Source organism: Nymphalis io, chromosome 9, assembly GCF_905147045.1.
Source record: "Nymphalis io chromosome 9, ilAglIoxx1.1, whole genome shotgun sequence".
Lineage (NCBI taxonomy): Eukaryota > Metazoa > Arthropoda > Insecta > Lepidoptera > Nymphalidae > Nymphalis > Nymphalis io.
In genome coordinates, this window is record NC_065896.1 from 9,326,340 (window position 1) to 9,340,888 (window position 14,549).

Genomic DNA, 14,549 nt, shown 5'->3' on the forward strand with positions numbered 1-14,549 from the left:
ATCCGTAAATTTATTAAATGTACAACTCATTAATTGTAGTTACAGTAATACAAATTGTTAAGTATTGGCATTGTTATTTTTTAATTTTCAGAACAAATTAACGTATCATAAAATAACAACTAACAAAAAACAGAGTTAATGGTCATTGGTAATCTATGGTCATCCAAAAAGCTGCAAACGGCCTCTATTATTTTCTTATTGTCTATAATAATATTTCTTATCTGTAATTTTCGAAACTCGTTTTATCTACAGGTTCCATTTACTGTCGCTTGTTAATTATTAACATCATAATTTTATTACTTATTCGATTAAATGTAGTCCATACAAGAAACGACTTGCTTATTTACGCATTATTACATTGTAACATTTAAATTATAAAGGGTTTGAAAATAGTGTAGATAAGATTTTATGAGTTAGCTTGATACAAACTATCAAATCATGGCAGTGTTAGCAGCGGCCCAACTTCTCGACGAGTTAATGGGAAGACATCGGAATACTAATCCAAATGAAAAAATTAAAAAACCAAATTGGGAAGATCCTGAAGTAAGTATCAATAAAAGTTAATATATTTTTCAAAATGCATATAACCTATAACGACGAAAAATGCCGACACAAAATCCTGTATCGGCATTTTTATTAGTTATGTTTGTCAGCAGTATTCGTATAATTAAATATTATATATTATATTATTGAAATATATAATATATAATATTATTGAAATAATTTATCTATGGTGTATAAAATTGTTTATAGTAAAAAATTAATTAAGCCATTTTGTTACAGTATTGTAAATATTATATGGTTAAGTTCTGTCCTCATGACTTATTTGTAAATACACGGGCAGACCTTGGAGCTTGTCCAAAAGTACATGATGATGAAGTTAAGGAACTGTTTGAAAAGGCAGAAGGTTCTTATAAGAAAGCTCAGTATGTTGAAGAGTTCCTGCGCTTTTGCCGTCACATGATCAGTGATGTTGAAAGTAATTATTCCTTGTATTTTATTGTTTTAAGCCGAAATTTTAGTACAGAATAAAAATTGTATGTAAGTCTGTGTCTAATTTGTGAAAATTAACATCTTCAATAAAATGCGTGTTCAATAATTTGTTGGAAGTGGTCAGCCTAGGTGCTGAGGGATGCTGTCTAAAGTGATAAGAGAAATCATATTAATTATTTCCCTTATCGTTTATATATAGGGTGACAAAGTGTTTGATAACACATGTATTTATAAGTGTACCAATTTTAAATATCTTATTAAATATTTTAGTTCTACTGTATATGACCTTAACAATATTGTAGACAATATAATAGAAAAATACAATTGAAACATGAAGTACTAAAGTAAATCATAATATTGATTATCTTATTATATTTTAGGAAAAATTCAAAAAGGTAAACAAAGATTAGAACTGATGAATTCCAAACCTGAAGGACCACCTATGACTCAGGCTCAAACAGAAAAGAATATGGAGCAGGTAATGTATTACACCATATAAATGTCTTCACTATAAGAAGTTTTTTTAACATAAATTGTTTTGAACAAAAAATGTTGATTAAGAACATGTCCCTCTTATATGAGATTTTTCTTTGTATTTGCTAGGTTAGGGTAGGTCGCTTAACCTTGTTTCAATAAAAACGTACATTTTGTTGAAGAATCAACACATTTATTTTTCAATTAATTTTTAAAAGTTATAATTATACAAAAACTTTTAGGTGAAACTTTTGTCAGAAAAGATAAGTGCTTTAGTCAGAGAGGCAGAGGAAGCAGGTACCTGTGGGAATGTAGAACAAGCTCAAGGTCTAATGAAGCTGTGTGACAGATTGAAAGAAGAAAAAGAACAGCTTCTGAAACAGCAAGAAAATAGGTAATATACATATTACCAAATTGTTCTTTTAATTTTATATATTACTATTAAATGTGAATTGATGGAAAGATTAACTATTTCATTGAATTTTGAATAAACATTTTATATTTAATCTTAAGCTTAAATTAAGTAGAATTAAGAATTTCTAGAAAATAAAAACCATAATATACTCTATTCAAGTAGGTATTTGAATTGTTGTTTCTATAAGATAAATTTAAATTAAGATTATCATTGGTTTGGAATGACTAGTAAGTTGGTGAACAAAATTTCTATTTGATTTGCTTGTTTGTCCTGAATTGTTTGATTATTGTGAATTATTAATAAATGATAGACATCAATTTCAGCCACTGGTCGATGACAGCAGAACTAGCAGCAGCTCAAGAGAAGCAGATGGAAGTGTGTCCTGTGTGTGGAGCATTTCTTATTGTGGGTGATGCGCAGCAGAGAATAGATGATCATCTTTCGGGGAAACAACATGTTGGGTAAATATATTTGAAAGCTTTATTAATCAATTTAACTGACATATATAAAAGGGTCTTATTAATCTTTTTTTTAAATGAAACTATAGTTAGGCTAATATTATAAATGCAAAATTTCGGATTATATGTTTGTTATTTGTGCAATATGACACAAGTACTTTTTATTTTTGTTCATAAAGAAAGTCTTTACCAATTTTAAAAATGCGAAAGTGACTTTGTTTGTTACACTTCCACATCTTCAATACTTTTGTTACACTTCCACATCTTCAATACTCAATGAATCATCATGAAATTTCACGACCGATATTCACATCTCTTTCGCCGGTTTTTCTCAGGGCTGTTTCTTTTGGTAGAACCGGTGGTAGTTTCTAGTTTAACTATCAATACAGTACAGTAACAGCCTCTTAATGTCCCACTGCTGGGCTAAGCCTCCTCTCCCTTTTGAGGAGAAGGTTTGGAGCTTATTCCACCACGCCGCTCCAATGCGGGTTGGTAGAATAAACATGTGGCAGAATTTCAATGAAATTAGACACATGCAGGTTTCCTCACGATGTTTTCCTTCACCGTCAAGCACGAGATGAATTATAAACACAAATTAAGCACATGAAAATTCAGTGGTGCTTGCCCAGGCTTGAACCCACAATCATCGATTAAGATTCACGCGTTCTAACCACTAGGCCATCTCGACTATAACTACAAAACGTAAATACGACATGAGATGATTTCACTTTGACCAAGTCATGAGCTATCAATAAGTAAGTGTAAATCCTTAAATGTTGTATAAAGTATTTTGACTCAACTTTTGTTTTGCAAATTTTGGCAAAAATAGCTTTTGTGTAGGAATTACACCTATAGATAACCTAAAAAAGTAAAATCTTATCTAAATACGAAATTTGAGCCAAAGCATTATAATTTTTTTTTAATAAATTGCCCATTTAATATTATTACTTAGAACAAGTGAACAATCAGGATTGATAGAAATCATGATTTTTTATATTAGAAGGGTTAATTTTCACCCTAAGTGGAGTTACCACAATTATCTAATTAAGATTTTGATGTCAATAACTGAGAATTCTATGAAAACTACTGTTTTATTGGTAGCTGCGTCGCGCGTCGTACATTTGTGAAAATGCTGCAAAATTGGAGTTGCATATTGTAATATGTAATTGCTGTTAGTTAATTTTCCTATTCATTGACAGTTTTTTTTATAGTAATATGATTTACCAAGATAACAAAACAAAAATAAAAGGGTGACATTAATTGAGACTTAATTATTATATCAGATTTAAAACCAAAAAATCAAAATCTTAATACAGTCACAATAAAAAGTAAGATGAACAAAAGTGTGATAATAAACAAACTAAATTCTGATATTATCTGTGACGTTTTCATAAATGCAATAACATACAACAGACACAGATCTACAGACAGGCTATATTCACCCGGCATATAATATTACAATGTTTATTAGATCACAATTTTTATGTATTCTAGACAAAGAACTTTGAAACAAAATTATATCATTGTGTTTAAAAGTGTTCAAACAACATGGTATACTAACTAAGCTTTGATATCATTGTATGATGCAAATATGTAATTCTGGCTTACATTTTTACTTCAAAGTCAAGTTTAAGAATTAATAATTGAGATGTTAAGTACATATAATTACAGTAACAGCCTGTGAATGTGGCCTGCTGGGCTAAGGCCTCCTCTCCCTTTTTGACGAGAAGGTTTGGAGCTTATTCCCCCTCGCTGCTCCAATGTGGGTTGGTAGAATACACATGTGGCAGAATTTCAGTGAAATTAAATTCACCGTATAGCACAAGATGAAATATAATCACTAATTAAGCACATGAAAATTCAGTGGTGCTTGCCCGAGTTTGAACCGACGATCATCGGTTAAGATTCGGCATCTATCTCAGCTTATAATTACTGCATGCTAATACAAAGTTATGATACAGGTACTTCAAATTGCGTCAAGCTTATGAAGAAATGAACGAAGCTCGTGAGAAGGAACAACAAGAAAAGGAGAGAAGACGTCGCGAGGAAAGAGATAGGGAGCGTAATATTCGTGGTGGCGGCCTGGGATCTGACAGGCGTGATCGCGAAAGAATGGAGAGAGACCGCGAGCGTGACAGAGATAAAGACAAGGACAAGGATAAGGAAAGGGACCGCCATAGGTAATTTTATTTAATAAAACTTTGTACCTATCTGAAATAACATAAATAATTAGATGATCTCACTTCTTTTGGACATAAAATGTATGTATATATATCTTCTCTAATTATAACCTCATATTAATAAAGATGTATTTCTAGTTTTGGTTGTGTAAATGGGATTTAAAAATGTAGTATGTATGTATGTTGGTACATAATTAATAAAGTAATTCCAAATAATACAAACACCAAAGGCCAAAGCAAATATGTCTATGGAGTTAATGGTTATTTTTCTATCTAACTTTAAAAAAAAATAAAATTAAATAACTAATAAAAATATCTTATTAAAGTCCTATGATGCATTCCATTTACATTTTCTTCAAGATCAAATCGTGATGAACGCCCCGGTCGTCATGAAGACCGTGATCGTGAACGCGAACGGGACCGAGAGCGCGAGCGTGATCGAGACAAGGACAGGGAGAGGGATCGTGACAAGGAACGAGAACGAGATCGCGATAAGGAGCGGGACCGTGATAGGAAACATCGTAGGGAGAGAAGTGAGTTAAGAATTCATATTGGTAATTTCTACTGGTGGTAGGGCTTTGTGCACCCACTCATCGGATATTCTGCCGCAAAACAGCAATACTTGACATTGTTGTATTCCGGTTTGAAGGGTGAGCCAGTGTAAATAAAATATATATAATATATATATTTTAAATGCTACGACGAAAATATAAATATAATAATATAAAGATAATATAAATATAAAATATATATATTTTAAATGCTACGACGCTAAAACGACGGTGTTCCGTTTGAAAACGACAATTATTAGAACATGAATTGTATATTGCTTCTCGTATTAACGGTACAAAGTATGTTATATTTTTATTTTACACTAGTTACTTATAAATTCGGTAATATGATGTTTAGAAATCTTGTATTTTCTTTTATTAAATTCATCCAATTTATTTTTTAATAATACACATAATCAATGACCCAATGCAGTTCCACAAACTCCTATCCTAACAGCATTTGAAACTGATATTACATAATATAAATATAATGATAATTTATCTCAAAAGAATTCAAAGTGTTATCTTAATTTGTTATAATGTACTTTTGTAATTGACTTAAAGCTCTAATTTCAGAAAATTCACACGAGCGTCCGCGTCGGCGTTCTCGCGAGCGTCACTAGCGAATCACTGAGGTATCACATAAGCACCTCGAACCGGTAAGCATATATGTAGTGTTATTTTTCAATCCACAAATGACGTCACTACATAAAAATCAACCGACACCAGTACATTAACAAGACAATGACAACCTAACAACCGATTCAGACACAATCTCGCCCCGAATGTTGATACAATATATAAGTAATAAATTGAACACTGTTATTTTACAGCTTTAGTAACATACCAAAATAAAACTTCGGTTTATGGCAAACTATGGGGAGTAATGCCCCGTTGCACTCTCGATTCGATAGTTGTCGTCACACCGACGGACTTGGCAGGTATTTGATACGTATTATGAATAGCTGGAAGCCGAGCAAGTTGGAAAGGCTTTTTGGTCAATCGCAATCAATCTTAAACATTTTAATCGTTATTTTAAAAAAGAACTTAGCGATTGACCAATGAGGAATCAGATGTGCTGTCCGCATTGACGTCGTCTAGTTGAGGTATTTTTAATGTATGTTTCGTCGTCGTGAATTTCGAGTTGCTTCGGTCGAGCCGCTGCAGATCGCGAATGCCTTGCCAGGTATTTGTTAGGTTATCGGTTTTGGGAAATAGGCTCACGACATATGGATAAAGTGCATCAGACAATTGTTGTAGGGCTTCACTGAAACTTTTTAATAAATTTGTCGAACAATCTAGTCACGCCGTCGTTTTATTCGCTTTGAATAAATTATAATGAATGGACAAGTGAAGGGAAGCATGTTCCATATGCTTCTTGTTTCACAAAACGGATGCTGTTTTAACATCATCTTCTGTGCATTTCCAGGTACCCTATATATGGCAACAAGCTTTTTGTTTAAATAAACGTTTCATATTCTTTGTGTTATAATTTTAAAGGTTTATGCAAATTAAATCTACTTGATGCCATATTCAAAGTTATCTAATACCCACAATCCCAAATGAAATAAACTGACAATGATTGACAACAAAGATAATCAAAAATTTATAAAAAAGGTATAATAGCAATCATTGGACGCAGTATATTTCATAATAAATGTTCTCATATTTTCGTTACTAGCGTATCGATGGACTTTTCAGTTGGCAAACTACAATAGACGAAGATCGACATCAGCGTGTCGTCTCAACCACAGTCAATGAGGTACTTTTGAAATTAAGACAACAGAGAGCCGCTGAAGAGGCGAAGGCACCCAAGGTTACTTTGGACATCGGTTTCGAGGTGACATAGAATAGTTTCGTGTAAAATAACAATTTTCTATTAATTCCATAATGGTTTATTCAAATGCATGTATCGTCTTGCGTTTATAAATAAACTTGTTATTATTTCGAATTAGACTATAAGTATGTGTAAAATGTAGCTACCTCGGCAAATGTTTTTTTCCCTAGGAAGGTTTATTCTGTAAACCAGATACCACTGAGGAGTGACTTCAGGTATTTATCGAACTTTTATTTCGTTATAATATAATAAAATTGTGATTAATTTGTTTTGTATGACTATAAAGTGTGAACCAATAGGGATTGTCCATATTAATATAATAAAACAATACCATAATGCAACAGTTTTTTATTGTCAATTGCCTCGTTAGAATATATATATTATAATCAATTATTACTTCTGCTCATAATGATTTAATTACAAATATAATTATATAATATCTATCTATATCTTCAAAAAATAAAATAAAGTCGCTTTTCGCGTCAGTTCGTTTGCTCGCTTGTACTAAATTGCACGTTGGTTGTCGATGAGGCTTCCCCATTAGATAATACCTGTATTCTTGTATAAATAATACATTTGCATTTAATTTTTTTTTTTTTATAAAATAGGAAGACGGACGAGCATATGGGCCACCTGATGGTAAGTGGTCACCAAACGCCCTTAGACATTGGCATTGTAAGAAATGTCAACCATCGCTTACATAGCCAATGCGCCACCAACCTTGGGAACTAAGATTTTATGTCCCTTGTGCCTGTAATTACACTGGCTCACTCAACCTTCAAACCGGAACACAACAATAATAAGTACAGCTATTTTGCGGTAGAATATCTGATGAGTGGGTGGTACCTACCCAGACGAGCTTGCACAAAACTCTACCACTAATACTAGTAGTAAAATTTTATATTTTACCCGGTTCCGGGTGCAGTGGCATTGGGCGACCGACACACGGCTATCGTGTCAACGGATTCGGAAATGTATATTCGTCGAATATTTTGTGGAGTCTGGATTAGATTAGTTTTAAGATAAGAATTAATATTTTGTGATACTTGAACTAAGCTGCAGTTGTTATGATTTTCCGTTTTTTTAAACATAAAAAATTTTTTGCTGTGAGCTATATATTAGTTTCTTACATATGAAATTAGCGTTTTGTCGTACTGACCACTTTGATCTGAAATATCTCCTCTTTGGTTAAGAACTCCAAATTCAAATTTATAAATTCATTTAACAATTCATTTGTTTTTTCCTCATTATTTTTTTCTTTGGCGTCGCTTATTACCGCACAATGGAAAACATGAAATATCGGTATATTTACGAGTACGAGTTCTATCGTGGCACCAGTGCTGCAGAAACAGCTCAAAGGATTAATGATGTGTACGGCGCTGGTGTCGCAAAAGAAAGCACGGTACGTTTTTGGTTTTAATCGGAAGTGCTCGTCGCAATGGCGGAATCCTGGAGACCCAGCCAAATCCTGCCCTAAACGAAAATTGACTCAGAAAAAGTTACTTGTGAGTGTTTGGTGGACTAGCGCCGGTGTCGTTCACTACACATTTCTAAAATCTGGTGAAACGATTACGGCAGATATCTTTTTTTTTTTTTAAGTATATAAGCTAGCGCTTGACTGTTATCACACCTGATGGAAAGTGATGATACAGTCTAAGATGGAGCGCGCTTGCCTAGAAGATGCCTATTCAATCTAGACTTGAAGGTACCCAAATTGTAGGTGATGGGAAAAACGGAGGTCGGGAGGGTATTCCAGATCTTAGCGGTGCGTATCAGAAACGAGGAAGCAAATCGTTTCGTACGTGTCTTAGATACATCAACAACGTACGGGTGCAGATCTTTACGATGCCTCGCAGTTCTATGGTGAACAGGTGACGGAGGAACCAAATTAAATAGTTCCTGGGCACACTCTCCGAAATATATTCTGTAGAAAACCGACAGACAGGCAACCTTACGAAGGTGTTCCAATCTATTGTCAACAACTGCAAACCATGAAGGAAGTACTACGTGCTACACAACCGAGATTGGTCAATCGCTCTAGGCCACTGCTGCTTCACGACAACGCAAGACCACACACTGCACAACAAACAACCACTAAGTTAGATGAGCTACAATTGGAATGTCTGCGACATCCACCTTACTCCGCGGACCTTGTTCCAATAGGTTACCATTTTTTTCCGGAATTTGGAACTTCTAACAAGGAAAAAAATTCAACTCCGATGCGGCAGTGCAAACTGCCTTCAGAGTTTATTGATTCTCGCCCCCATGGTTTTTTTTTGTAAAGGTGAACTACCTATGAGATGGCAAAAGTGCATAGATAACAACAGTGCATACTTTGATTAATTAAATATATTTTACAAAAAAAATGACATTATATTCCTCCCGTCTCAACGCCAATTTCATATGTAAGGACCTAATATAAAATAACTGTGAGTAATGCTCTCGCCGACTGTTCAGTAGAGATTTTGAAGCACTTCAATACAAAGTTATTTTGGATGTGGTTAAGTTTTGGCAAAATTGCTTCAAAATTGCAGTGACGCACACTTTTTTCAGACTACGTCGGCATATTAACCTATAATTCTAAAATTCTATGTAAATGGATCAATGTTTTTGTGTGAAACCGAAAAAAAAAACTATAACATATAGCTGTACTTAATCTGCGGCCCGCCGGGCTTTTGTGGTTGGCCACCTTGATGTTACTTTATTTTGAACTATTTGTAATTTCAAAGGTTTTTATTAACACCTAAATAATTTAAATTAAAAAACTGTTTGTGACTATTGGCTCTGCAGAGTGTTTAAAACGTCATGAAATGATAAAAAATCATAGTTCTTCAATTTTATTTGTAACAATCCCGACACCTAAGGAATCATTACCTAAATATATTTTTGTTTGCGACCGACATATTAACACGTGTGGTTGAGTTTCGCTGTCTATAACAAGTAATTCCGGCATTAGAGAGGCTGTGTGGTGAAAACCTTAGCCTTTTTAAAGAGAAAATAATTAAATAGGATACAAGAAAGTATTTGACAGTTGACATTTGTCATTAAATTTTAAATATTGAGGTTATAATTATATATGTTTGTAAACAGTGAAACGTAAAAACTAAAAAGCAAATAAGAGCAATTTAAACTTATTTGCTTATATTTTTTAATGTTAATTTTTATTTAATAGCATCGAACTTTTCCCAGCGAAGTGGAGATTAATTTCGGTGACGTAAGAATACTAAGATGTAAATTGTAATCATAAATACCTTTTTAAAATGTAAGCTAGATATATACATGGCTATTTTAAAATTATAAAAATAAATTTTATTTTTTTTAAGTCGGTATAATATAATGACAAATATAAGCATATGAAAAAAGTTATATTCTTGTGTTTCAGAATATTTAGTAACTCGAATTTAAAATAATGATTTCTGAAACTGATGTGCTGTCACCACAAGAAGCCAGAGCTCAGTTACGAGAATCATTTCTGAAAGCTATTAATGAGTTAAAAGGTAAGTTATAATAATTCTAATTTTGGGAGTTAAATACTTAGTTAAAAGTATAAGAGTAATATTAATAAAGGCTTAAAAGGAGAGGTCTGGCTTCTTTTAATTTTGGTATAAAAGATATATGAACTAAATAAAAAATAGTATCAGATAGTAATTGCCCCACTTCTGAGCTAAGATCTCATTCTTTTTAAGGAGAAGGCTTGGATCTAATTTTACCATGCTGCTTCAATGTAGGATGTAACACATGTGGCAGGTTATCATTAAGTCACCAGCACAACACAAGATGAATTATAAACAAAAATTAAACACTTGAAAAATTCAATGAGTCTGACCTGGTTATAAAACTGGGAGATTATATAGCAGATTCTTTTTTTTTTTATATTATAGGTAGGTGGACGACCAAATGGGCCACCTGATAGTAAGTTGTCACCAACGCCCATAGATAGTGGCATTGTAAGAAATGTTTAATGATAGTATTATGACAATTTTGATTTTGATATGTTGTACAGATAGAAAATGCTTAAATATCAGGTTTTAACAAGCCAAGTCTTGGATCGTACTTGGTAGTGCTGTTTTAAAATTAACGCTTTATACTAGAATTTTTTGTATCGAGAATAGATTTGAAGTTTGTATGCACATGATTTTTTTTTATAGAATAGGAAGGTGGACGTGCATATGGGCCACCTGATGGTAAGTGGTCACCAATGCCCATAGACTTTGGCATTGTAAGAAATGTTAACCATGCTATGTCATTTAATTAATTAATATTAATTTTATATTTCAGGAGAGCCATGTAAAATTCTGACTTATGAGCAATCTACACTGGAAGCTACTTTCTCGGGTTGGAAACCAGACGGTTCAGAAATAATAGTGCACGATTTAAAAACTCCAGCTAACATTAAAATGTCATCTGCTTTACTCAGAACACCTGATATTTTAGCAATTAAATTTGAAAAATCGCTTGTTTAAACTATTTTTTTAAGATTTGTAACTGTCACTATAAATGCATTTCTTGTTTATCTGTCTATCTTCTAAGACTGCCTTGTTGGTCTAGTGGTTGCAGATCCTTAGGTCTTGGGTTCAATACCAGGTCTTGTCAATAAAAGGCTTAAGATCAATTAATATGTGAACAAATAATACTTTCATTTAGCTGAATATAAGCTTTTGTCTAATGTAAATGTGAAGGGAGGAATTTACTAATCTTATATTTAGTTATTAACTAATAAATAAAAATAAAAATAGGTTTAAGATATTTTTAAACTTATTTGTACATTATTGATTATAATATTAATTTATAAGTGTAGGTTTTTTTTAATAAAGTTATCATAAAATTCATATTTTTTTTTATTTTTTATAAACACATTTTTATTATTTTCCTTTTTTAACATAAAATATTTTTATATTTAAACAATTAATAATAAAGTCACATATATCTCTCACTTATTCAAAAGAAGGTATTAAAGAAATTTTATAAATTTTGTTTATAGTTGCTTTTATATTATACCGTACATATATATCTCAAAGGAATTTATTAGATACCTTAATACTTTGAAAATTTAAATTCAATCTTCATTCATTTAGGCATTTCTCATAGAAGTCAAAATTATCTTTTTTTTTTAATTTCCATTCATCCGTCCATTTTTTTCAATCGTCATAAATAAGCATATTAAGTCATAGTTATTTACCTTAATAAAAATCAAAAAACAATTATATTACTAATGTCCACTTTAAACAATTACAAATATAAATCTAATCTAAATAGGTCATGGTGAATAATAATTAAATTTAGCCTTTTCTAATGTTATCGTCGACACACATATAAATGCAAATATAGGCCGTAGTTTTACGATCCAATGGGACCTGTTGCTGAATCGATCTCAGAGCCTTGTGGCGACTGTGGCGCACGCAACACAGAACGCTTTATTTCCAAGTCAGTGTCATTGTTTTGAGCGATTGGCTTCGTGTCAATGTAGGTATTTGTATCATAACATTTCACAAGATAATAAGAAAATAATACTCATTTTACCTTTAAAATGTTACATAATATTTTTATAAGTACTTAATACAGTTTTACATTCAAATTATTAGATTATGTATGTAAGTGTATGTTCATTTTTTTTCGCTTAAAATCCGGGCTGGCTTAATTTGAACGTTATTTAGTCTCGTGGATACATTCGGGTAGATATGTTTGGTTTTTAAACTACGAATGAAAACTAATAATTTAAATTATAAATGTAATTACGCATCTGTAATCAAAATCGTAGGTTTAATAGCTGACAACAACCAATGATTTTAGACGAAATATACAGGCTGGATTTTAGTCATTTTCTTATTATATAATGTCTTTTATTATTATAATAAATAATAATAATGTCCTCCAGACCGAATTCGGCCACGGCGGTCAATCTCAAGAGTGATTAGCCATCTACGCAGGAGATATTATGGTACACAAGTGAGTGCGCAAACATAGGTGCACTCTTTATTTCCTAACTCTCACAATCTGATGGGACGGCAATCCAACACGACCGGAAAGAGTTCAGGTGCAGGACCAAGGGTTTTACGTGCTTTCCGAGGCACGGGAGTGTACACACTTCCAACTTCCAGACTCCGGATGCTACTGAGAATTTTCTGACAGAAAAACCCAATAATTTTTTATTGGTGTGACCTGGGAATTGAACCCAGGACATCCGGGTCTGCGGCCTCACATCAAGCCACTAGACCAACGAGACAGTCAATTATTATTATACCTATATTTAAATAATAATATTATTATTAATTATTTATAAGCAAGCATCAACTACTGGTGGTAGGACTAAGGGTCCGTTCACACAGACCGGCTCGGAGAGGAGAGCAGATTTTTATCACGTTGGAAACAGTGTTTTGAGTGATTGTAGTAAAGTTTATTTTTGCATTTGCACCTTTTTTGTCATTAAAAATGCCTGAACGCGCTTCGTGTGAAGTAATAAAAGGAGCCGACCGGCTCCGCTTGCGTGCTCTTTCTCGCTCGCGCAGCCGATCGGCTCTGATTGCGTGCTCTTTCTCGCTTGCGCAGCCTGTCGGCTCCGATTGCGTGCTCTTTCTCGCTCGCGCAGCCGATGGGCTCCGATTGCGTGCTCTTTCTCTATCGCGTAGCCGATCGGCTCCGATTGCGTGCCCGCTGCGGCCGCGCCGACCGCCATTTTGATAGCAACATTCAAATAGTTGTGCGTACTTGTACGAAAAGATGAATGATGAAAAATTAATAATACTCGTGTCAAAATATGAGTGTTTATTTGACATAACCAAGCCATCATATAGCGATCGGATAATGAAAGACAATGCATGGGAGGAAATTAGCAAATGTCTAACACACCGAAAACAAAACTTAGACTGCGCGGAATACTGGCACTGCCTTTGTAGTGTATCCACCCGACTCCGAGCGCATCCGACCGGCTCCGAGCACATCCAACCGCACCCGCTTTCAGATCTCTTCCAGCCGGTCGATGTGAAATAGTTGGCGGCTCCGCTCCGGCCAATTCCAAGCGTATACGACCCGGTCTGTGTGAAAAGAAAAAAGCAGGCCGATGCTCTCCGAGCCGGTCTGTGTGAACGGACCCTTACTACAAGCTCGTCTGGGTAAATACCACCCACTCATCAGATATTCTACCGCAAAACAGCAGTACATGGTATTGTTATGATCCGGTTTGAAGGGTGAGTGAATCAGTGTAATTACAGGCACTTTAAAACTTCTTACAATGCCAATGTCTATGGGCGTTGGTAACTACTTACCATTAGGTGGCCCATACGCGCGTCCGCCTACCTGTTCTATAAAAATAAATAAATAAGGGAATCGCTTAATAACGACAAAACAAAGTAAAATAATAGCCAATCGCCCTACTGGGCGCACACTAGCTGAATTGCTGAGAAATATTGGAGCCTATTTAACGACGTTGTTCTGCTGGGGATTCTGAACAATACACATGTAGCATTTCATTCAATGCATGTAGATTTCCTTATCATGTTTTTTCTTCATCGCCTAGCACGAGATGAATTATAACATAAATTAAGCATTTAGTGATGCTTGTTCAGATTTGAACACGCTGTTTACGGTTAAAATCCATGTATTCTATCAACTGGGACATCACGGTTTGTAAACTATGTTTAAAAT

At 33.7% G+C, this 14,549-nt stretch overlaps 1 protein-coding gene across 5 annotated transcripts; it reads left to right on the top strand.

Moving 5' to 3' along the window:
* Window positions 1-242: 242 nt before the first annotated feature.
* Window positions 243-7,249, top strand: LOC126770593 (luc7-like protein 3). Of its 5 annotated transcripts, XR_007669468.1 has the most exons (10): window positions 243-543; window positions 784-979; window positions 1,374-1,471; window positions 1,710-1,861; window positions 2,206-2,343; window positions 4,302-4,520; window positions 4,881-5,053; window positions 5,648-5,730; window positions 5,905-6,012; window positions 6,773-7,249. XR_007669468.1 is itself a non-coding variant. In XM_050490068.1 (9 exons), exons 1-8 carry the CDS (start codon window positions 439-441, stop codon window positions 5,692-5,694), a joined length of 1,128 nt encoding a protein of 375 aa, XP_050346025.1. In that variant the 5' UTR covers window positions 243-438; the 3' UTR covers window positions 5,695-5,730; window positions 5,905-7,249. The 5 variants fall into 5 exon arrangements, 3 of the variants coding, with proteins under 3 accessions (XP_050346025.1, XP_050346024.1, XP_050346023.1); XR_007669467.1 differs by having other exon boundaries at window positions 5,648-6,012; XM_050490068.1 differs by having other exon boundaries at window positions 5,905-7,249.
* The last annotated feature ends 7,300 nt before the right edge of the window (window positions 7,250-14,549 follow it).

Excerpts from the sequence above, each read along its gene's own strand:
- LOC126770593 (XM_050490066.1), top strand. The coding sequence starts at position 439 with ATGGCAGTGTTAGCAGCGGCCCAACTTCTCGACGAGTTAATGGGAAGA. Across the intron at positions 980-1,373 it reads CATGATCAGTGATGTTGAAA|GAAAAATTCAAAAAGGTAAA; the intron begins GTAATTATTCCT and ends ATTATATTTTAG. Across the intron at positions 1,472-1,709 it reads CAGAAAAGAATATGGAGCAG|GTGAAACTTTTGTCAGAAAA; the intron begins GTAATGTATTAC and ends AAAAACTTTTAG.